Source organism: Bacillus rossius, chromosome 12, assembly GCF_032445375.1.
Source record: "Bacillus rossius redtenbacheri isolate Brsri chromosome 12, Brsri_v3, whole genome shotgun sequence".
NCBI classification, from domain to species: domain Eukaryota; kingdom Metazoa; phylum Arthropoda; class Insecta; order Phasmatodea; family Bacillidae; genus Bacillus; species Bacillus rossius.
The window spans coordinates 5,459,969-5,478,086 of record NC_086339.1 but is presented as its reverse complement, the minus strand read 5'-3'; the positions used below and the strand labels follow the sequence as shown (position 1 = coordinate 5,478,086).

Here is an 18,118-nt window from a genome sequence, read left to right as displayed (position 1 = left end):
ATAAAATATAAATGTTACATTGTATTACTACGAGTAAGAGATTTAATTTCCTGTACAGAGTAAAAAAATTTGTTCTTCGTACACTGGAAAATTCAGCAGCAAAAAATTAATAATAAAATAACACTAGTTTCCACGCATTTCATTCGGGCATTATTTGTGTTTGTACAGCAGTTGAGTTGGAAACGTGTAGTACGAAATAACTTTTACATCATCTCATTTCCTGTTCGTTCAACTTTGATCAATTTACTATTCAGTGAATCTGTCAAATTCACACACCTTGTAAGTTACAATTTGTATTATTTTAATGTTTTTAAATAATAGCACATTCATTAAGAAAGAACATGTAAAACTGCATTATTCCTGTCCTTTACAAACACATTTTAGTTAAGAATTTGTTAGATTAATAAAGATTGCAGGCTATTTCGGTCATTGCCTGGAATTGTTTGGCTTCTGTGTTGTAGCCGCGTCAAAACCACCTTCCTCTTATCAACACTGTTATCAAGAAGGAATTTTCTAGAAGGTTATTTGCACTGCAGAAAAAGTTTCCAATGTTTTGAAAGAAGGGCTCATTGCTGACATCTGCCACAGTTTGTGTTGCAAACTTTTGTAGTATACTGTGAGTACAGATTTCAAACATGGACAGCGAGCCGACATTTTCGTCATACGGCGAGATATTTTCCAACGTGTGTACTGGTTTTAAAAACTCAGCAACATTGAAACTATACTGGCTCATTATTTAAATGGACATGCTTCATTTTATCAATATTTTGAATGTGTTTCGAGATAAAAATGAACAGGTGTAGAACAATTTTAATCCTGTAACTGCAGGCTAATGATACAGGCCAACCATTTCAAGCATAAGAGGGAACATTTTGTACATATAAAATAAATTATCAACACAATTTTGGGCCATGTGCACTAAAGTCACTTGGATATAAATACATTCTACACTAAGTTGTTTTGTTTCATTGATTTATTAAGCTATTCTAAAATTAATAAGAAATTCAATCAAAAAATAATCTTCAATAATAAAACTTCTTTAACATAATATTTTTTACGATTTTTAATACTGCTAATCAGTTTTTTGACAAAATTTTATACCACTTTTACCTATCAATAACAACAAAATTCCTCATTTTTATTTACCAGTTTTGGGAGGCCATACACACGTGATATATTACTATACAATTAATTAAGGAAGGATGTATGTTATCTAGTTTGCAAATGAAATGCTGAGTTTATTACAGAAAAATGCATCACTTTATCTTGAAAATTCATAAAGGTATAAAAACTGTATTTTATCTGCAACTACAGACAATTTATAAAATGCCCGGCATACAATTCACAATCAAATAGCTGTACATAAAACTTTCTAAATCTACCTTCTGTTTGCTGTACACAGTTCTTCCACGTTTCCTCTCTCTCCTCATGCAGCTTACGGATGCTGATGCAAGGTGACCTGATCGCAGTAGCGTTAACTAAGTCTGTGTGGCTACAGCCTTTTCCACTGAGCTGAAGCACTGGGTGTGTTGCATCGGGCATTCTGCTACCAACCCACTGGCATTCGTAAGTGTTTATAATTTAACATTAGAAGTTAAAAACCCTGTGTTTCAAAAGCAAAAACAGCCACAAACGGGAACTCAAATGTTTTTCAAATACATTAAGTTTTGAAAGTGTCAAGATTAATTTTTTTTTTTAACTTGTATAATATATTTTTTGAATTGTTTTAAAAATCAGTTTTATTAGAATAATATCTAAAATCCAAATATATTTAAAATATTCAGCTCTACATGGAGCGTTAAAATTATATTATTTCCGTCTGCAACAAACCCAATGTTAAATGTTTGTTTGATGATTTTTGTTTGATCCTTGTTTTCTACTTTTATTAAACTGAAGCAGGAAATGCATTCTTTAGTGAAATTCACAATGATTTATTTGTAAAAAAACCGACTTATTACTGATCTGCATGAGAGAGAGGAAAGTATCACTACCCTTACATTCTTTCTCCAGCATTTGCAACATGCACTTAGCAGTTACATACATTTTGTTAGCATTTATATCAAATTTATATTCAAGAAAACTTGCCAAGTATTTCTGACACTAAGATGACAACCTATGCTATGGTGAAAACCAAACTGTAAATTAACGTTAACAGTTTAAGAAGTGATGTGCACATGAGATTGGCAAAGAAATGAACTAGTAAAGCTAAACACATTTACATTGGCATGGAGACAGAGAAAATGTAACTCTCCAAGATGAAGATGACTAGACAATGTTACATCAAACCAACATAACAGCGTACTTTGGCAAGTCTTCCAGAATCCAATGCCATGTCTTCATGAATAGGTTTGTCTTGCAGGAAGATGTAAGTGTACCTACATTACATTTTAGTCTTGTTAACATTTGTAAATTGTATAAACAAATATCTTAAAAAATAATACATCTTCAAAAATAAAAACATTACAAATTGTTATAAAAAATAATTAAATGTTAAAATAGATTTTTTTTTACAAAATTAAAAAAAATTGTAAGTACATAATTACAGTGTGAATTTTGGTCTGTAAATGCGATGATGGATCAGTGCTTTTACAATAAATACAAACACTGATTTGCTAAGGTAAACTATGAAGATGGGTACTGTAAAATCACTAAAATATAATAAGTATAGTTTATTAAAATATAAATTTTTTTGTATTAATTCTTGTAAAATGGTAACTTGGTTACCTTCTCTATCATCTTTATGGCAACATAGATGCTATGTTTTAAATCATATAAATCTTTTTTCTACGATAAAGAATATTTGATGATGTAACAGTTAACATTTTCAGGCTAGCCAAATATGTGAAATGTTAAAACCATGGACCACCACCTGAATAAAAGTTTCAAAATATTTATAACATTGTTAAAAAATTTACAACTTTTTGTACTTCCAAACACTGTACTCTATTTTAACTGGTATGCCACACATGCAAGAATACAGCAAGTCATAACATTAAAAAACATAGTACACTAATACTGGCACATGGTTGGTATGCACCACTGACGGATTTTGCGATAGATCTCGGAGCGTATTTCTTGATGCGTACCACTTCCAAACCAGAAACAACACTCTTATTTTTGCACTGCACTTCTATATGAAATCATTGTTTCAATTGTAGACGTGGTGTTTGAAACACGCCGGTTGTTGCTGCCGTGCTACTTCACCAGCCGCGTGGAGGAGCGCAGTCGCACGGGCGGATCGTCCTTGCTGTCCTTGGCCGCGCTGGCCGCCGTGGGACGCATGAAGCTGACGCCGCGCTGCGACTGGCGCGCGCCCAGGGTCTCCTTGGCCTCCTGGCGCGGCCGTGCCGGCCCGATGCTGCTGCCGCTGCTAGAGCTGCGCGACGCCGGCACCGCGCCGGGGCTCGCCGTGTTCTCCTTGAAGCTCGTGCTCAGGCCGCCCGCCACGCGCGGCCGCCGCACGGTCGGCCCGATACTGCTGCCGCTGCTGGAGCTGCGCGACGCCGGCACGGACTTCTGCCCGCTCGGGGACTTGGGCTGCACCTGCACCAGCGGCTTCTTGGCGGGCGCTCGCTGGTAGCCGAACTTGCCCGCCGGCTCCCGGGCCAGGTTCGAGGTGAGGGACTTGATGGCCGACGTGTACCCCGTCAGCCGGCTGCTGCCCTTGAGGCTCCCCGCGCCGGAGCGGCCCGAGGCCGGAGGAGGCGCGTTCTTCACCGTGCTGACCGACGTAGAGCTGTTGAGGGAACTGCGCGAGCTGCGCAGGCTGGTCCTCGAGTTGGAGCGCTCCACGCCGCTCCCGAACCTCCTCTTCGGCACCGACGTCACGCCGCTGCCGACGCTGGACTGGGAGTCCGTCTTCCTGAGGCTGGCCGAGCGGTGCACCAGGGAGCTCCTGCCGGCAGACCTCGTGGAGTTGGACCTCTCCGGTATGCTCCTGCGAGCCGGCACCGTCTTGCTCGCTGGCGCGCCGCCGGGCTTGGACGCGGGTGACGCCTGCGTCACGGGCACCGTTCCGCTGCTCGTGTCCCCGCTTCCGCTGCTGTCGGCCCGCTTCAACCACCCGGCTCGCCTGCGAGCAGAGTCCGTCACGTCGCCGGAGGACGTGCCCTGGCTCGGCGTCTCCGATACGAGACTCTGGGTCTCCTCGAAACCCTCGTCGTTCAGTTCGTGTTCACTTCGATTGAGCTTGCCGTGGCCGGGAGTTGAGCTCTGTATTCTGATCTCGGGGATGAACTCGCTTTTCAGGCGAGATTTGCCCAGAGGTTTTTCTTCCCCTACGGTGATGGTGGTGGTAGGAGTCTCTTCGATGGAGTTGTTTTCCACTCGACGGGAGAAGCTCCTGTTTCTCTCCAGCTGCTTGGCTTCTTCTACTTGCCGTGGGTCGATCATGCTGCGCACCCTCTCCCTGTCTCGCACCCGTGGAGTCGTCTTCCCCAAGTTCTGCAGTTCCTCTCCCGCACTGGCAATGTGGGCCACCGCCTCCTCCGTCACGCTGTCTCTCTCGTCCCCGGGCGGTCCCCGGTACTTCAGGCGATCCTGCCACTTCCTCAAGCGCGACTCCTTGTCCTCGGCGACGGGGTGCGACTGCACGCGGTGAGTCGCGGCGGGTCGCAGCACCTGCTTCTCCGACACCAGCTCCGGCGAGACCACCTCCGCTCGCCGGGCGGGCGACTCCTCGCCGTGGGACTCCCGGTCCGAGCTGTCCTGGTTCTTCTTGTAGCGCCTGGTCCGCCTCGCCGACGAGAACCGGTCGAACTGGCCGTCGCCCAGGGTCTCCTCCTCGTCCCCGTGTCTGCGCTGCTTGTCCTCCGTCTTCCCGGGGGCGGAGTCCGTGGCGCCGGGCCTGCCGCGCGCCGAGTCCTCGCGCAGGTTCCTGCGCGTGGCCGGGGGCGTCTCTATGTTGTCCGAGTCGATCTCCACCTTGTCGCTGATGCTGGCCGGCTCCTCGCGGCCCCGGTGCAGGCGACGGGGCACGGGCGGCCGCGTCTCCTCCTCCGCGGGCTTGTCCGCGACGAGGGACCTGAGCAGGTCGCCCGCCGTGTCCGCGGAGTGGCGGTACTTGCTGAGCAGCTGCGTGCGCGACAGCAGCGGGCTGCCGTCCGACAGCTCCGTGCTACGCTGGCGCTGCTGCCTCGGCGGCGCCGGCTCGCTCTGCTCCGACGGCTGGCGCAGGTACAGCGTGAGTCGCTCTTGGGTCGGCAGTGGCTTGCCCAGCGTGCCGATCATCCCCTTGCGCTTGTCCTCCTCCCTTATGGACTGTGGAGCAAGAACAAACCTCGCTACAGCCTACTGCAGATAAACTGACCTGTATTTATAAATGGCCGTCAAGACAAACATTTACTTGCATCTATATCCTGCTTATCCAAGGTTCACAAGATGTTAAAAAAAAGTTCTTTGTTCGGTTTTTATTCATGATTTTAAAATTTTTCTAATGATTGTCACAAGCCAGTTAATTTTTGGTAGCTAGAAATCCAAAGATAACATAAGGCATAATGCTTTAAAAATAAATCATTTTTTATTACTTCCCTAATATTTAACTTAAAAAAGAACTTAGAAATAAATAATTTACCCAAGAATATGACCTTGAAAATATAATTTCATAATCTTAAGGGAAGCTGTTATTAGAAAGTAATTAAGATCAAGGCGTGTAAGGACGTACTGAGGTAGTATTCCAGAATGTTGCTAATAAACAGTGGTGCCAACTCTAAGAATACACTATGGTGTAAGGCTCCCATACATATTAGAAAGACAGCTCCAATTATTTTAGGTCGAAACAGCCAGTGATTTGATAATGAGATATGTATTCCCCTATCTTAAGTATCTATTAATTTTGAATGAGAACTATGATTAAATAAGTAAATGTGTCGTTAAAAAATCGTCCAACATTTCTGTAGGAGACCACAACTTAATCATAGGAAATATTTCAACAATTTGAGATTAAATCCATAGTTAGGACTGTGTACTGCATGCAGTTTAAATTTGCTGATTTTTCATTTTTTCTTTTCTTATAACTATATTTTCATTCGTTTATCCGGCAAGATCACTGATTGCGTGGCCATGGTCTCTGAACGCACTACGGAGGGAAAGTCAGACTCGTGACCACACACAACACGCGGACTTTGCGACGCGTGAGCGACCATGCTCACCTGCAAGGAGCCGGAGGCCGGCGGGACTTCCACGCTGCCTCGGGACTGCATCCTGCGCAGACGACGCACGTCCATCTCCGTCTCCTCCGTGCTGTTGGGGACGTTCAGGTTGGACTTGCGCCACGGAGACTTGTCCTTGACGGGCGTGTGGGGCTGCGCACCTGAACACATCGACACACTTCCCAGCTCTACGCAACATGCCAGCAAGCACCACGACATTCAAGTATCTCCTATACAAACTAATATGATTGCTTTCTACATGGTCTCCGGGTAAAAGGTAACAAGTCACATTTTGGTGATTTTTAGTTTATTCCAGCAATAAACTCTTAAGTATACTTAGAATATGTAATGCATTTTTAATCATTGGGAACTATGTTGGTAAATATGTTGGTAAATAAAAGAATAATGCAAGAAAAATTTAAGTATTTAAATTGAATTTTTATCTAAGAGTTTTTTGTTTCTCCTGCAAAAAGTGAATTCTTGACTTGTTACCTTTTACCCGGAGACCGTCCATTTACCGATTGTATTTTTTTCTGAGTGTAGTATACACACAAAAAAAAAAAACAATTTTAATAGAAGTGAAAAATATCACAGAGAATTTTTTTAACTTTAAAGAGAATTTTTTTTGTGAATTAGTCTGTATATTCCTTTTTTACAGTTATAAATATGAAGAAGGAAAAATCATTAATAATATTTGGGCTAAAATAGCTTCACAATTTAACATTTTTTTTTTTTATTAAATTGCTGACCTAGTGTGATAATAACAACAGGGTTATTAAATTGATCCTTTTGACTTCCAAGTGGGTTTAAATTTATAATTGATTCCATCGACATCCAGATTCATAGTGTCGATAAATAACGTGCTATCATGTTAAAAAAAATATAGTGTTCATAACTTTTGATGCTACTAGGGAGGCCCCTTAACACTTTATAGCATGCCCGTCGCTGAGAGCATGTCAGGTGCAGGTGTCAGTGGTAACTGCACTAAGAGGGATACAAACAAGTCACGCTCCCCCACAGGCGACGTCACGCTCAGAGGACAGAGTCTCTGCCGGGTCCGTGCCCTTTAAGCACGGCGGCAACTGTTTCTTTGGGGCGTGCGGAATCACGGGAGGCCGAAACCAGCTAGCTGACCATTACAGAGCAGCGCTCATGAAGCCAGTGGTGCAGCGGTATTGGCATCGGTATCCTGCGTGAAGGTGCTGACATCGGTACCTTGCCTGATGGCAGTCACATACCTACTTGACCCCTATACTGAATGGCATATTTGAACCTGGATCATTTTTTGACGTTACACAACCTCACAGCGCTCTGTACGTCCATGTTTCAAAGCAAAAAAATACAAATAAGCCAAGATTTGAAGTTAAAAATTGTGCAGTTGATTTACCAGGCACTGAAATTCCAGAAGTAATGCCTAAAAGTGTGTAATATAATTTTTTAAACACAAGACATTAAAGGTTCATGATTAGACCCATGCCAATCCCTAGCCTCACGCTAACAACTGGTATGACGTAGCAAGCGGCTGGAAACCGCCGAGGGTCGGGCAGCCACGTGGCACTCGCCTTCGATAGCCTCCATGACGCCAGCCACGTCTGTCTTCTCGATGGTGGGCCTCCAGTCAGAATACACGCGCTTGTACTGCGCGCAGGTGGCCGGCGCCTGCGACACGGACTTCTCCACTCTCTCCTCGGGCAGAGTGTCCAAGGTGCTGCCCCGGCCTTCGCTCTCTGGCGGAGCAATCACGCACGTAACAACTCTCCACCACTGAATCCAGCATGTCACACTTTTATAAATGCTTGGAAAACAACACTCAATCTACCGATGTCAGCCAGGGGTTACGCCCCTCCATCACCCTGTGTCTCTCCGCCCGCCACCCCCCATCAGTGATGTGCGTGTGTGACGTGTCACTGAATAGTGCGCCAATATGTACTCCCAAAAACTACCGCAAGAGGGCGTAATAGAGTCAGTGCCTCATTCTCTTTATAAACTACGTAATAATTAATACTGTAAATATCTATCATGCACCGCAAGTCCTGTGTAATATTTCCAGGATCGTGTAAACATTCTACATGTTGATTTTATTTTAATTAACGTCTACTTTCTGTACAATCAAGAGAAAAAATGATATTATTTTTAGATTAAAAACAATTATAATAGATTAGACCCAATAGTAAAAAGCTTAACCAATTAGTAAATTATTTTAGTATCACTTGCAGTCAATTAAATTAACTGTGTATTCTAAATTCACTAATTTTCTGTATTTTTAAATTTATTATTTTTTTTGTTTATTAATTTTTTTTTGTTTTGTGTCCTTTGTCTGCTGTGTCTCTTGTGTATTGTGTTTGTTTTTTGTACCGTGCACACCCCTGTAATCTCTTCTCAGAGCGTTGGTGTGCATGTCACAATTTATAAATAAATAAATAAATTATGTTCACTACAAAAACGGCGGATCCGAACTTTCAGAAGACAACCGACCAATTTTATAATTTTAAACAGTAATCCAAATTTATATTCAGCCCACTGACTAATTGACTCACTCACTTATCAATACAAATTCTAACCCACTTTCAGACGAGCTAGAAACTTAAAATTTAGAAAGGAGGTAGATCTTGTCCTGTGACTAACGTGAAAATTACGAAATGTTGAAATTTTTAATTTTGAACCCCTGAAAAAAAAATTAAAAACTATCAAAATCTACCAAGCCTGACGCTGAGAGTGGGCAGGGCCTGGCACATTTAGTTTGACTTGAAAATAATATTCTTGTGATCTAAATTAAAGAGACAGAATTATTTGATGATAGAGTAGCTGTGCTTCTGGGTAGTAGCCTTGTCCTTGGCTAATAATTCACCAACGTTTCGGTCGACATTGCAGTCGCCATCATCAGGGAGCAGTTACCTACTCAGTACCTACTCAGTAGTAGGTAACTGCTCCCTGATGATGGCGACTGCAATGTCGGCCGAAACGTCGATGAATTATTCGCCAAGGACGCGGCTACAACCCAGAAGCCAAGCTACTTCAGACAATGGCCGTGAAAGTCTGCGAACATTATTAATTTAATGATAAAGTTTAAACACCCAAGCCTTGGGCCAGTGGAATAAAGCACAAGCGGAGCCGGAAGTGAGGGAGGAGGCTGAGCACCTGAATCATGCTCGAGCGAGCGCCTGTTGCTCTGGACCCGACGAGACCTCCGCCGCAGCTCTTCGCTCTGCTTCTCCTCCTTCTCGTTCTCCTGCAGCCACGCCTCTATCTTCTGTCGCCACGCCCTGGAAGCAAGCGCAGGGTCACGGCCGGTGTCAGTACTCTCAAGCCCGCACCGCCACCGTGCGTGAACAACACTGAACCACGACCGACCAACTGGATTCTTCAAGGGTTTGTTTTTCTAATACCTAGTTTTTGTGGCACGTGTCGGACTCTGGCATTTATTTAATATTTCTGTAGTCACAGTCAACTACACAAGTGCTGGTGTTCTAATTCTAAATTTTTCTTCAAATCCTTTTCCTTGAACATAAAATCTTTAGAGTAGGTACTAATAATGTGATCATATTTGAAGAATTGACTGTACCATCCATACTCAAAACTTATTGCATTCAAATTTGGGCACATAAATCTCTGTTGAGTTCTCCACATTATAACTCTGTGATATTTCATTATAACACTTAAACACCTTCCTTTCTTTTAATGATTGAAGATCACTTTACAATGCTACATTGCTAATTCATACATAGCAAAACAATTATTCAAAAAGTACAAAAATACATTTTTTTTTGTAATGCAGTTACTTACTGAAAGCCAACATGATTCTGGGAAATTTTTTTAACTGTATGATTTTTGTGACTTAAGAGCAATAGGGAAAAAGCATATTTATAAAATAAGTTTACAATAATTATTTTTTTTTAAATTAATTTTTATCCATGGTTTGTTGATATACATGAAAAGAGTGGAAAATGTAGCTTTTATTTGATGCCTAAATGATCTTAGCTTGAAAATTGTAGCCATTTTAGCTAACTAATATATGCCTGTGAGCAGAATTTGATCCAAACCTAAAAGATAAAAATATATATATATATATATATATATATTTCCCTCGAAATATTTTTAATGAAAGAAATGTTTTTACTCTTGTTTTATGGGTAAAAGATTTAGAAGAAAATGTGTAGTTCTGAAGCTTGTGGGGTCCAGGGAGACGGCGCCCGCGACTCACTTGGGCTTGCTCTCCGGCTCGGGAGTGGCGGGCAGCAGTGGCTTGCTCTCGGCCAATGGCGACGGAGAGCTGGGCCGCTCCCTCTCCCCGGAGAAGTCTGCGCTGAGCAGCTCCGGTCTCTTGCGCCCGCCGCTGCCTCGCGCACGGCGCGCCCACGAGCGGTCTGCAAGCAGCGCCGGGAGTGAGTGGCGGGGTGGGCCACAGTACCTTCACTGCTAAACACTGCACCGAAGCGCTTCCCTGTTTTGTAACATGATTTGCAATTTATAAATATTCACTGTGCTTTTATCTTGCTATTGTTCGAGTTTACCCAAACACAAATGTGCTCATTAAAAACATCCCTGTTTGTGAGACATAACCTTGCAAAGAAGCAAAAGTCATGCTAAGAGAAAGAATATCCAAACATGGATTGAAAGAAGCACTGAGGTAATTCCTTAGAACACAAAAGATTAAAAACGAGAAAGTGTGGCTTGCAACAGCTTCCTTTCCTTTGTCGTGGAAAGCACGAGAATACACCTGCTTTGATTTGGAACCTTTCGGTTGGTACACACTCAGTGCAGCGAGGTCTTACCGAGACTTCCCCAGGACTTGCGCTCCCTGCTGTTGTCGTGGCCGGACGCGCGCAGGAAGTCCATCAGATTGGAGTCGTCCTCCTCCGACAGGACCCTGCTTCTTCGACGGCGCAGGCTCCCATTGGGCGTCACGTCTGGGAACACGCGGGAGTGGCACCAGACACACACTCCGTCCAGGACACGGCCAATCACGTACTTCCGTAAGTGAGAACACTCAGTGTTATTACTGACAAGACTATTACCACAGGTAGCATGCACTGTATGCATTCACCTCAAACGTAAATGCAAGCACAAATGCAAACATATGATAAACTGAACAGAAGGAAATGCAAAACCCACATTCAAATAAGGAAAGTTCATTCACAGCTTACCCAAGTTAAACACATTAGTAGGAGAATCACGCTATGTATGACAAGTTCCCTAAAGCCCACACCAGTGCGAAATTCTATAAAAACACATCAGAAAACTAAAACTTGGTTTAAAGGTACATGCTAAATCATTTCTCTCATCATACTGATAACACAGTAAATGACTAAAATAGAGCAAAGATTTCAATCATTTTCATTGCTTTTTAAAATAACTTTTAAATTATTTTAATTAAGCATGAAGAATAAAATTAAAATTTTACTTGCTATGAAATAAAACGATAACATTTAACAATTTTGCACCAATTTCTTAGATACTGACATAAGTATGATTAAAAACTTTATTTTCAACTGATAACAAGGGAGTTGCGAAAAGGCCCTGAAAGGAAGAGAACGTAATCCGTGGGTTAAAGAGTGTCCGGACGAAGAGACGCGCGAGCGGTGTTACTGAACGACACATCACAGCATGCCAACCTCACAGGCAGATGCTGCCTGAAAACACAGACATGCGACACGCAATAGTAACCTTGTCTACTTCTCCTGCAGCCGAACGTCCACTGGAACAAGCCGCACTCTGCAGGACATCACAGGCAGTCAGTCCTTCCCCCCAACCGGAGACACTTGCTCGCAACGATTCACATCAACATGATTAATTCCGACATGGACGGATAACAGGTTCTGAAGCGGATTGAAAATCAGCTATCAGGGTATAACTATAATTCTGTACATGTTAGAAGGATGTGCGGATACTCGAAATAAAACCTACATTACAAGGATATTCACAGAGTCTATTGTTTTGCTAAACACTATTTTTTTTCTATTATTACATTATATAAACCTGTTTTCACTTAATTTCATAACACAATACACACTTGGATGTTTGATAGTTCAATCCATTCAATGGCTGTATGATGAACGCAAGGATACGGCATAAAAATTGAGAAAACGGCTAAACTCGACAAGATCTAGAGAATTGTAAGAGACTCAACACCCCTTGCCATTACTCGGTTCTCATAACTCATGAGTCATGAACAATGCCAGAGCATAGGTACCTCATGATTAGAGACACGATTTTATGGTTTTATTTTTAGTCCAATTTTGTTTTTAAAACAGAATATTTCAGTGTTATTGTTTTTATTTTCATACAAGCTGGTTTGTTATACTTACTCTACAAAATAGCGGTAATATTTATACGCTAGATTTTTACGATAATATTTTTTAAATAAATTGATCTAAAACAGATACATTACGAACAATAAAAAATTAGTTAGCAAGCATTTGTGGCTTAAAACTGTTTTGATAAGAGATGCACAATAAAACAAACTAAGTTAATTTTTCTGCTGTGTGCACTTTGGAACAATCTTTTGGCAATAAATAAAGACTATCCTTGAATTTAAAATAATAAAATATTTCTTTTTTTTTTATTTTAATTAAATTTTGGTTAAATGCTGCTTGGTTCCGTGTTACGCGATGTATTGACATTCTTTTTGGTGTTATTTTGATTTCATCACAATTCATGAAATAATCTTGTCCCTACCCATGACACGGGTGTGATACTTCGCCAGGCACAGCATCAAGCGCTGGCACTAGACACTGTGATGGCACACGACTTCAGTTACAATCACGCCTACTTCAACTGCCGAGGTACGCTTAGTGGCAGTTGACCTGAACCTTGTGAAACCTGCCCCAAGCCCCCGGTACGTCCTTCTGCCGCACTGCCTCGCATTCACGCATGTCCCATCAGACCATCAAGCTGACTCTTAAAGAGTGTCTCACTACTCACAATATCACGTCATCACCTACTCACTGACCCTCACATCTTTATACGTATATATATTTCTTGTGTGCGTGTGTATGTCACTGAACTCCTAGACGGCTGGACCGATTTTGATGAAATTTTTTGTGTGAGTTCACGGGGATTCGAGGATGGTTTAGATTCACAATTGGATATTTTATCTCGATTCTGAGTTAAGAAAAAACTAAAAAATGTAATGTGTGTCATAGATACACAAACTGTTAGTGTCATTCCTCTATGTCTGCCGAGCAATAGCTTTCAAGCCATTACGTTACGTTTTGCTATTGTAAGGAACTAAGTAGAGAGTAAGAAAAAAAAAAGCTCTTGACAGTTTGTAGTGTCGCCATATTTGTTTCAATTTTCAATACCGTTTTTGTATATTACAATTTAAATTGCAGAAAAAAATCATGTTTCATAGACACATAAATAGTGAGTGTGTCATTTCTCTATGTCCACGAGGTCTCGCCGCGTTATTTTCTCCTTGGGGCGAACCCATCCGCTTAATTAAATAAACAGGTTTTATCGTTGAATGATTTCATGATATATTTCATGAAAATCTGCTCTCATAAAAAAGTTAGTTTTATAGACATTCAATTAGTGTCCTCTCTCTCTCTCTCTCTCTCTGAAGATCAATCTATGAATCATTACAAATTTATTTCCTTTATTTTTTTTAGTTTGATTTGATACAATATGATTTCACTAAAAATCAATTTCTACCCCTTCCTATTTTCATTTCCACATTACGAAGTTTCACTTCTTCCACGCAATATTTTTGCATGCAATTAAAAACTATTTTTTAATGATGCCAAAGAAGTATAACTTCACATGCGCGTACCTAAGTACACGCACCCATTTTTTTAATTTAATTTCTTCTATATATATTTTTCCTCCCTACCTAGGGCACTCATAATTCTTTTAAATTTCACGTGTATGTTTTCAATGTCATTCGAGTTGTACAATTTTTTTTTGTCAAATTGGTCATTATTTATACTTTGTTTCATTTTGGACTAACATTCTTAGGTTTTTATTGTGTGGATAGTTTCAAGTTTAATATTATGTAGGTACATAAATTCTTAAACTTATAAATTTCTTCGAAATTTATTCATAGGTAGGTAGGGCCTACTAATATTTTCTATTTGTCAATATTGTTATATTTTTTTTAAATTACCTACTTATTTGCAAGGAGTTTGGTTTAGTGTTTATAATTTATCTGCTGAGCGTCAAGAGTCTTAGGGCTGCTGAGACCGAAGACCAGAAATATTTATCAATTATGTAATATATTGTTGAAAAATTTGAATTTAACTATTTCAGGAAAGTTGATTTTTTTTATTGATTAGAATAGTTACGTATAATTGCCATCTTCCTTTATTTCATATTAAACATTATGTTTGGTTGAGTGTGAGATAATTTTATTTATGTATGTTTTAATTTCATTTAATTTCTTATATATATATTCTTACCTACCTACTTCTATTAAATTTCAGGCGGATGTTAACATTGTCATTCCAGTTGTATAATTTTTTTGTCAAATTAGTGGTTATTTATACTTTTTGTTTCATTTTGGACTATGTTTTTTTTTTATACTTAATTCAAAGATTTGTGGTGTGTATAGGGAGTGATGTCTCTATTAATTTCTATACTCCTTTGGATAAGCGGAATATTGCCACCACAGTTTTACATATAAAGAAATCCTACAACATCCTTAGTTTGTGTGTGTGTGTGTGTGTGTGTGTGTGTGTGTGTGTGTGTGTGAAGTTTGAAGTTTAATATTATGTATGTACGTAAATTCTTAAACATAGAGTTATTTATTAATTTATTTAGATAATTATTAATAGGTAGGTAATAAGCTTTCAATTTGTCAATATTATTATTATGGTAGATAAGAGTACAGTAAATGCCTACATTCTTATGTTCCTTTATATCTCTTTCGATTTGGAGTGTTTCCGAGCCATTCGGGGTCCTCAACGTCAACCCCCCCCCCCCCCCTCCCCAGGTGGTTACAGCCCCAAAATTTCGAAAGTCTAAAAAATTTGAAAAATCTATCTCTTTCGATTTTAAGTGTTTTCGAGCCATTCAGGGTCCTCGAACCCCCCGCCCCCCTCTGGGAACACAGCCCCAAAATGTTGACAATTTCAGGAATTTCAAATATCTATTCTTTCGAGATGGAGTGTTCCAAACCATTCGAGGTCCTGAACATCCACTTTCCGCAAAAGTGAAAGCCCCAAAATTTCGAAATATAAGAATATATATAAATTGGATGTTGGCATGTATGTCGTCGATAAACTCTTACACCGTTTGACCGATTGCCATGAAAGTTGGCACATCGAAGTGTTTTTATCATGGAGAAGGTTTTTTTCTAACAATTTTTTTTGTAACTTGCCGCTAGATGGCGCTGTAGCGCATCAACTTCTAAACCTTTCAACCGATCGCCATGGGTAAACAGAAAACCATAGGTCACAGATACACAAACAGTAATTATGTGTCATTTCTTAATGTCCACAACACTGGACATATCACTATCCATTTTGCTGTAACTCGCGGACAATATATCACCTGGTGTTCAGCCCGGGCAAAGCCGGGTACTGCAGCTATGTAGTCTACTTATAAAAGTATTATTTCTCCCACAGAAATATTATGTATTCACTCACAAGAAAAATACATTATTAATGACACAGATTGTAAAATGTACTGTACAGAAAGATCATAATCTTACCTCCTGAAGTAAGGGGAAGACAACAGTGGATGGGTCCGTATTTTGTAAAGGTATTGACAGTATGCGTCTCGTCCTCAAGTATCTACCAAACAGTACACTTCACAGCAGCCTGCGCTGCCAGGTCGTGGGGCCCAGGGACCGAGGTGGGACGCGACACCGTCAATGTTACCTGGTGAGTACGCCTCGTCCCTCGGAGCAGTCTGGTCGCCAGTGGGGCCCGAGAAGGAGCCCATCCTGCGCCGGGAGACGATGGGCGAGCTGGTGATGGACACGTCCTCCTCGGACGTCATGCAGCTGCCGTTGGCAACCTTGCGGCCCTGCCCCCAGCAACAACACGCTGTAGCGGCGACCCTCGCGAGGCAACAGGACAGCCAACACTGGCGACCCTTGCAGTAACCCCCACGAGGCAACAGGACAGCCAACACCGAAGAGAAACTAGGATGGGTAAGACCCATTCACCACTCAGCTTAAGAAACACAAAGAATACTCGGATAATATGGCATTACTAGTGTAGTATAAATCAAGATTCAAGGAACTTCATAGGCACCCAGTAATGTACAAGGTACTTATTTGTAATGCCTTCCTTTGCCTTCAAAACCTTTTTCTCTTGTTTCCCCTGACAACACCTACTATTCCAACTCATCTTCCGAGCTATAAAACAATTCACTCGTTTTACATCACTATTTACTTCTCCAATCTTCACAACTATCTGACCTAAAAACTACAACAAATCAGTCACGACGAAGAGTTTTTGATGAGCAGGGTCTCTTACATACTTTTATGAACCGGGAGCAAACAAAAGCAGGTACATAATAATAAATAAAAATTTATAAACTATATTGGTAAAGAAGCCACCAGTATAAGTGTATTTATAAACCACATATATATATTCTCAAGAAGTCTACGCAGAAAACTTGAAATATGCCGCCCAAGTAAAGGGTTTACAGTTCCAAATTGTATAATTTAGCAAGTATAAATGTTGTTGCTTTAATAAAAATAAAATTTTTTGGATATACTGCAAATAAATTTATTCTTCGTAATATTTTTAAAAATGTATATATTCAACTGAGTCTTCACTAACTGGGCTAATAATAATTATTACCTTCTCCGGAGTCTTCCCTTGGGTGAACCCAGCGCGGATGTCACTGAGCAACGAGTCCACGATGTTTGTGTCGGACTCCGAGCCGTTTGGCCCGAGCTGACCGCTCACTGTGGAACGCAAGCACAACGCTGACACATCCCGTGCAGCATTCCTACATCCATACATCATGAACACTGACGAAAGGCTAGAAGCCTCAGCACTGGATGTCTGACCTATCCAATGGCTCTCGAATGAACGGAAGGAAATATGACGTCAACATTTGGGAAAATTTCTAAATTCAATGGGACCTGCAGAATTGCAAGAGACTGCCTGAATAATGAACCATGCTAGGGGGCAGGCACTTCAAGTTGCAGGCGTGATACCTCGGCAGGGACGGTGTTGTGAAGCGCTGGCACTAGTCTCTACGATGGTTATAATCATGCCTGTGAAGAAGCATCCTTAGTGTGACATGACACTGTCAACTGGCAACAACACGACGACTCTTTCTGTGGTGTACATACACACACAGTGCCCACAAAACAAAACACTGTACATTTAATAACATGCTGAGACAGGGAATAAGATCCCGCTATTTGTTGCAAATGTGACGTGCCTACTAATTCTCATAGCAGTTGAATTATGCTGACGACAGGCAAGGGAAGATTCTTTTATAAAATAAGTCCTATCTTAGAAAACTAGAAAAATTATTTGCTGTACTTTCTGAACTATACAAAAAAACTGGCCTCTCTGACAAAAAAAAAAATACTGCTTTCCATGTAGTAAATTTTTTAAAATATGTCATCTGCCATCTGCTCCACACTATGCCACAACCTATGATCGGCCACTGCAATCACGTCCACCACAGCGAGAGAGCGAAATGTGTTTGCGATGAGTGTTCATTGTATTCAAATAAGCCTGCAGGTATTTTCCGAAGCTATACTTCTGTAGGCACGTTGAGGTAGAAATTTTAAGTACCTACATAAACAAATATGTGCATCCCTCGTGCAATGGAAATTTAACAGGATGCCGTCTAACGCATTGTCTCCGTTTCAATCCAGTTGTGCTCAAGTGTAAAATGTGCACTGTAGCATGTACTTTATTTTAAAAAAATTGAAGAAGAAAAAAAATTAGTAATGTAACAAACGAAATTGAAAAAAAGAAATTGGCTGTACAACTACAAGTAGCTACTACACGGAGCTCGACTGTCGCGCGTCAGGCACGGAGGGCGAAGGCGTGCGGCGC

The 18,118-nt window shown here is 41.1% G+C and overlaps 1 protein-coding gene across 1 annotated transcript in view; it reads right to left on the bottom strand.

Moving 5' to 3' along the window:
* Positions 1–1,237: 1,237 nt before the first annotated feature.
* LOC134537410 (uncharacterized) overlaps positions 1,238–18,118 on the bottom strand; it is a 188,263-nt gene continuing 171,382 nt past the window's right edge. The window contains exons 17-24 of the mRNA XM_063377796.1: positions 16,898–17,004; positions 15,965–16,112; positions 10,922–11,056; positions 10,351–10,513; positions 9,288–9,412; positions 7,712–7,876; positions 6,150–6,310; positions 1,238–5,259 (exon numbers count right to left, since the gene is read on the bottom strand). Of these exons, the coding sequence (XP_063233866.1) occupies positions 3,196–5,259; positions 6,150–6,310; positions 7,712–7,876; positions 9,288–9,412; positions 10,351–10,513; positions 10,922–11,056; positions 15,965–16,112; positions 16,898–17,004 (3,068 nt within the window). The 3' untranslated portion in view covers positions 1,238–3,195. The remainder of the gene's footprint in view (positions 5,260–6,149; positions 6,311–7,711; positions 7,877–9,287; positions 9,413–10,350; positions 10,514–10,921; positions 11,057–15,964; positions 16,113–16,897; positions 17,005–18,118) is intronic.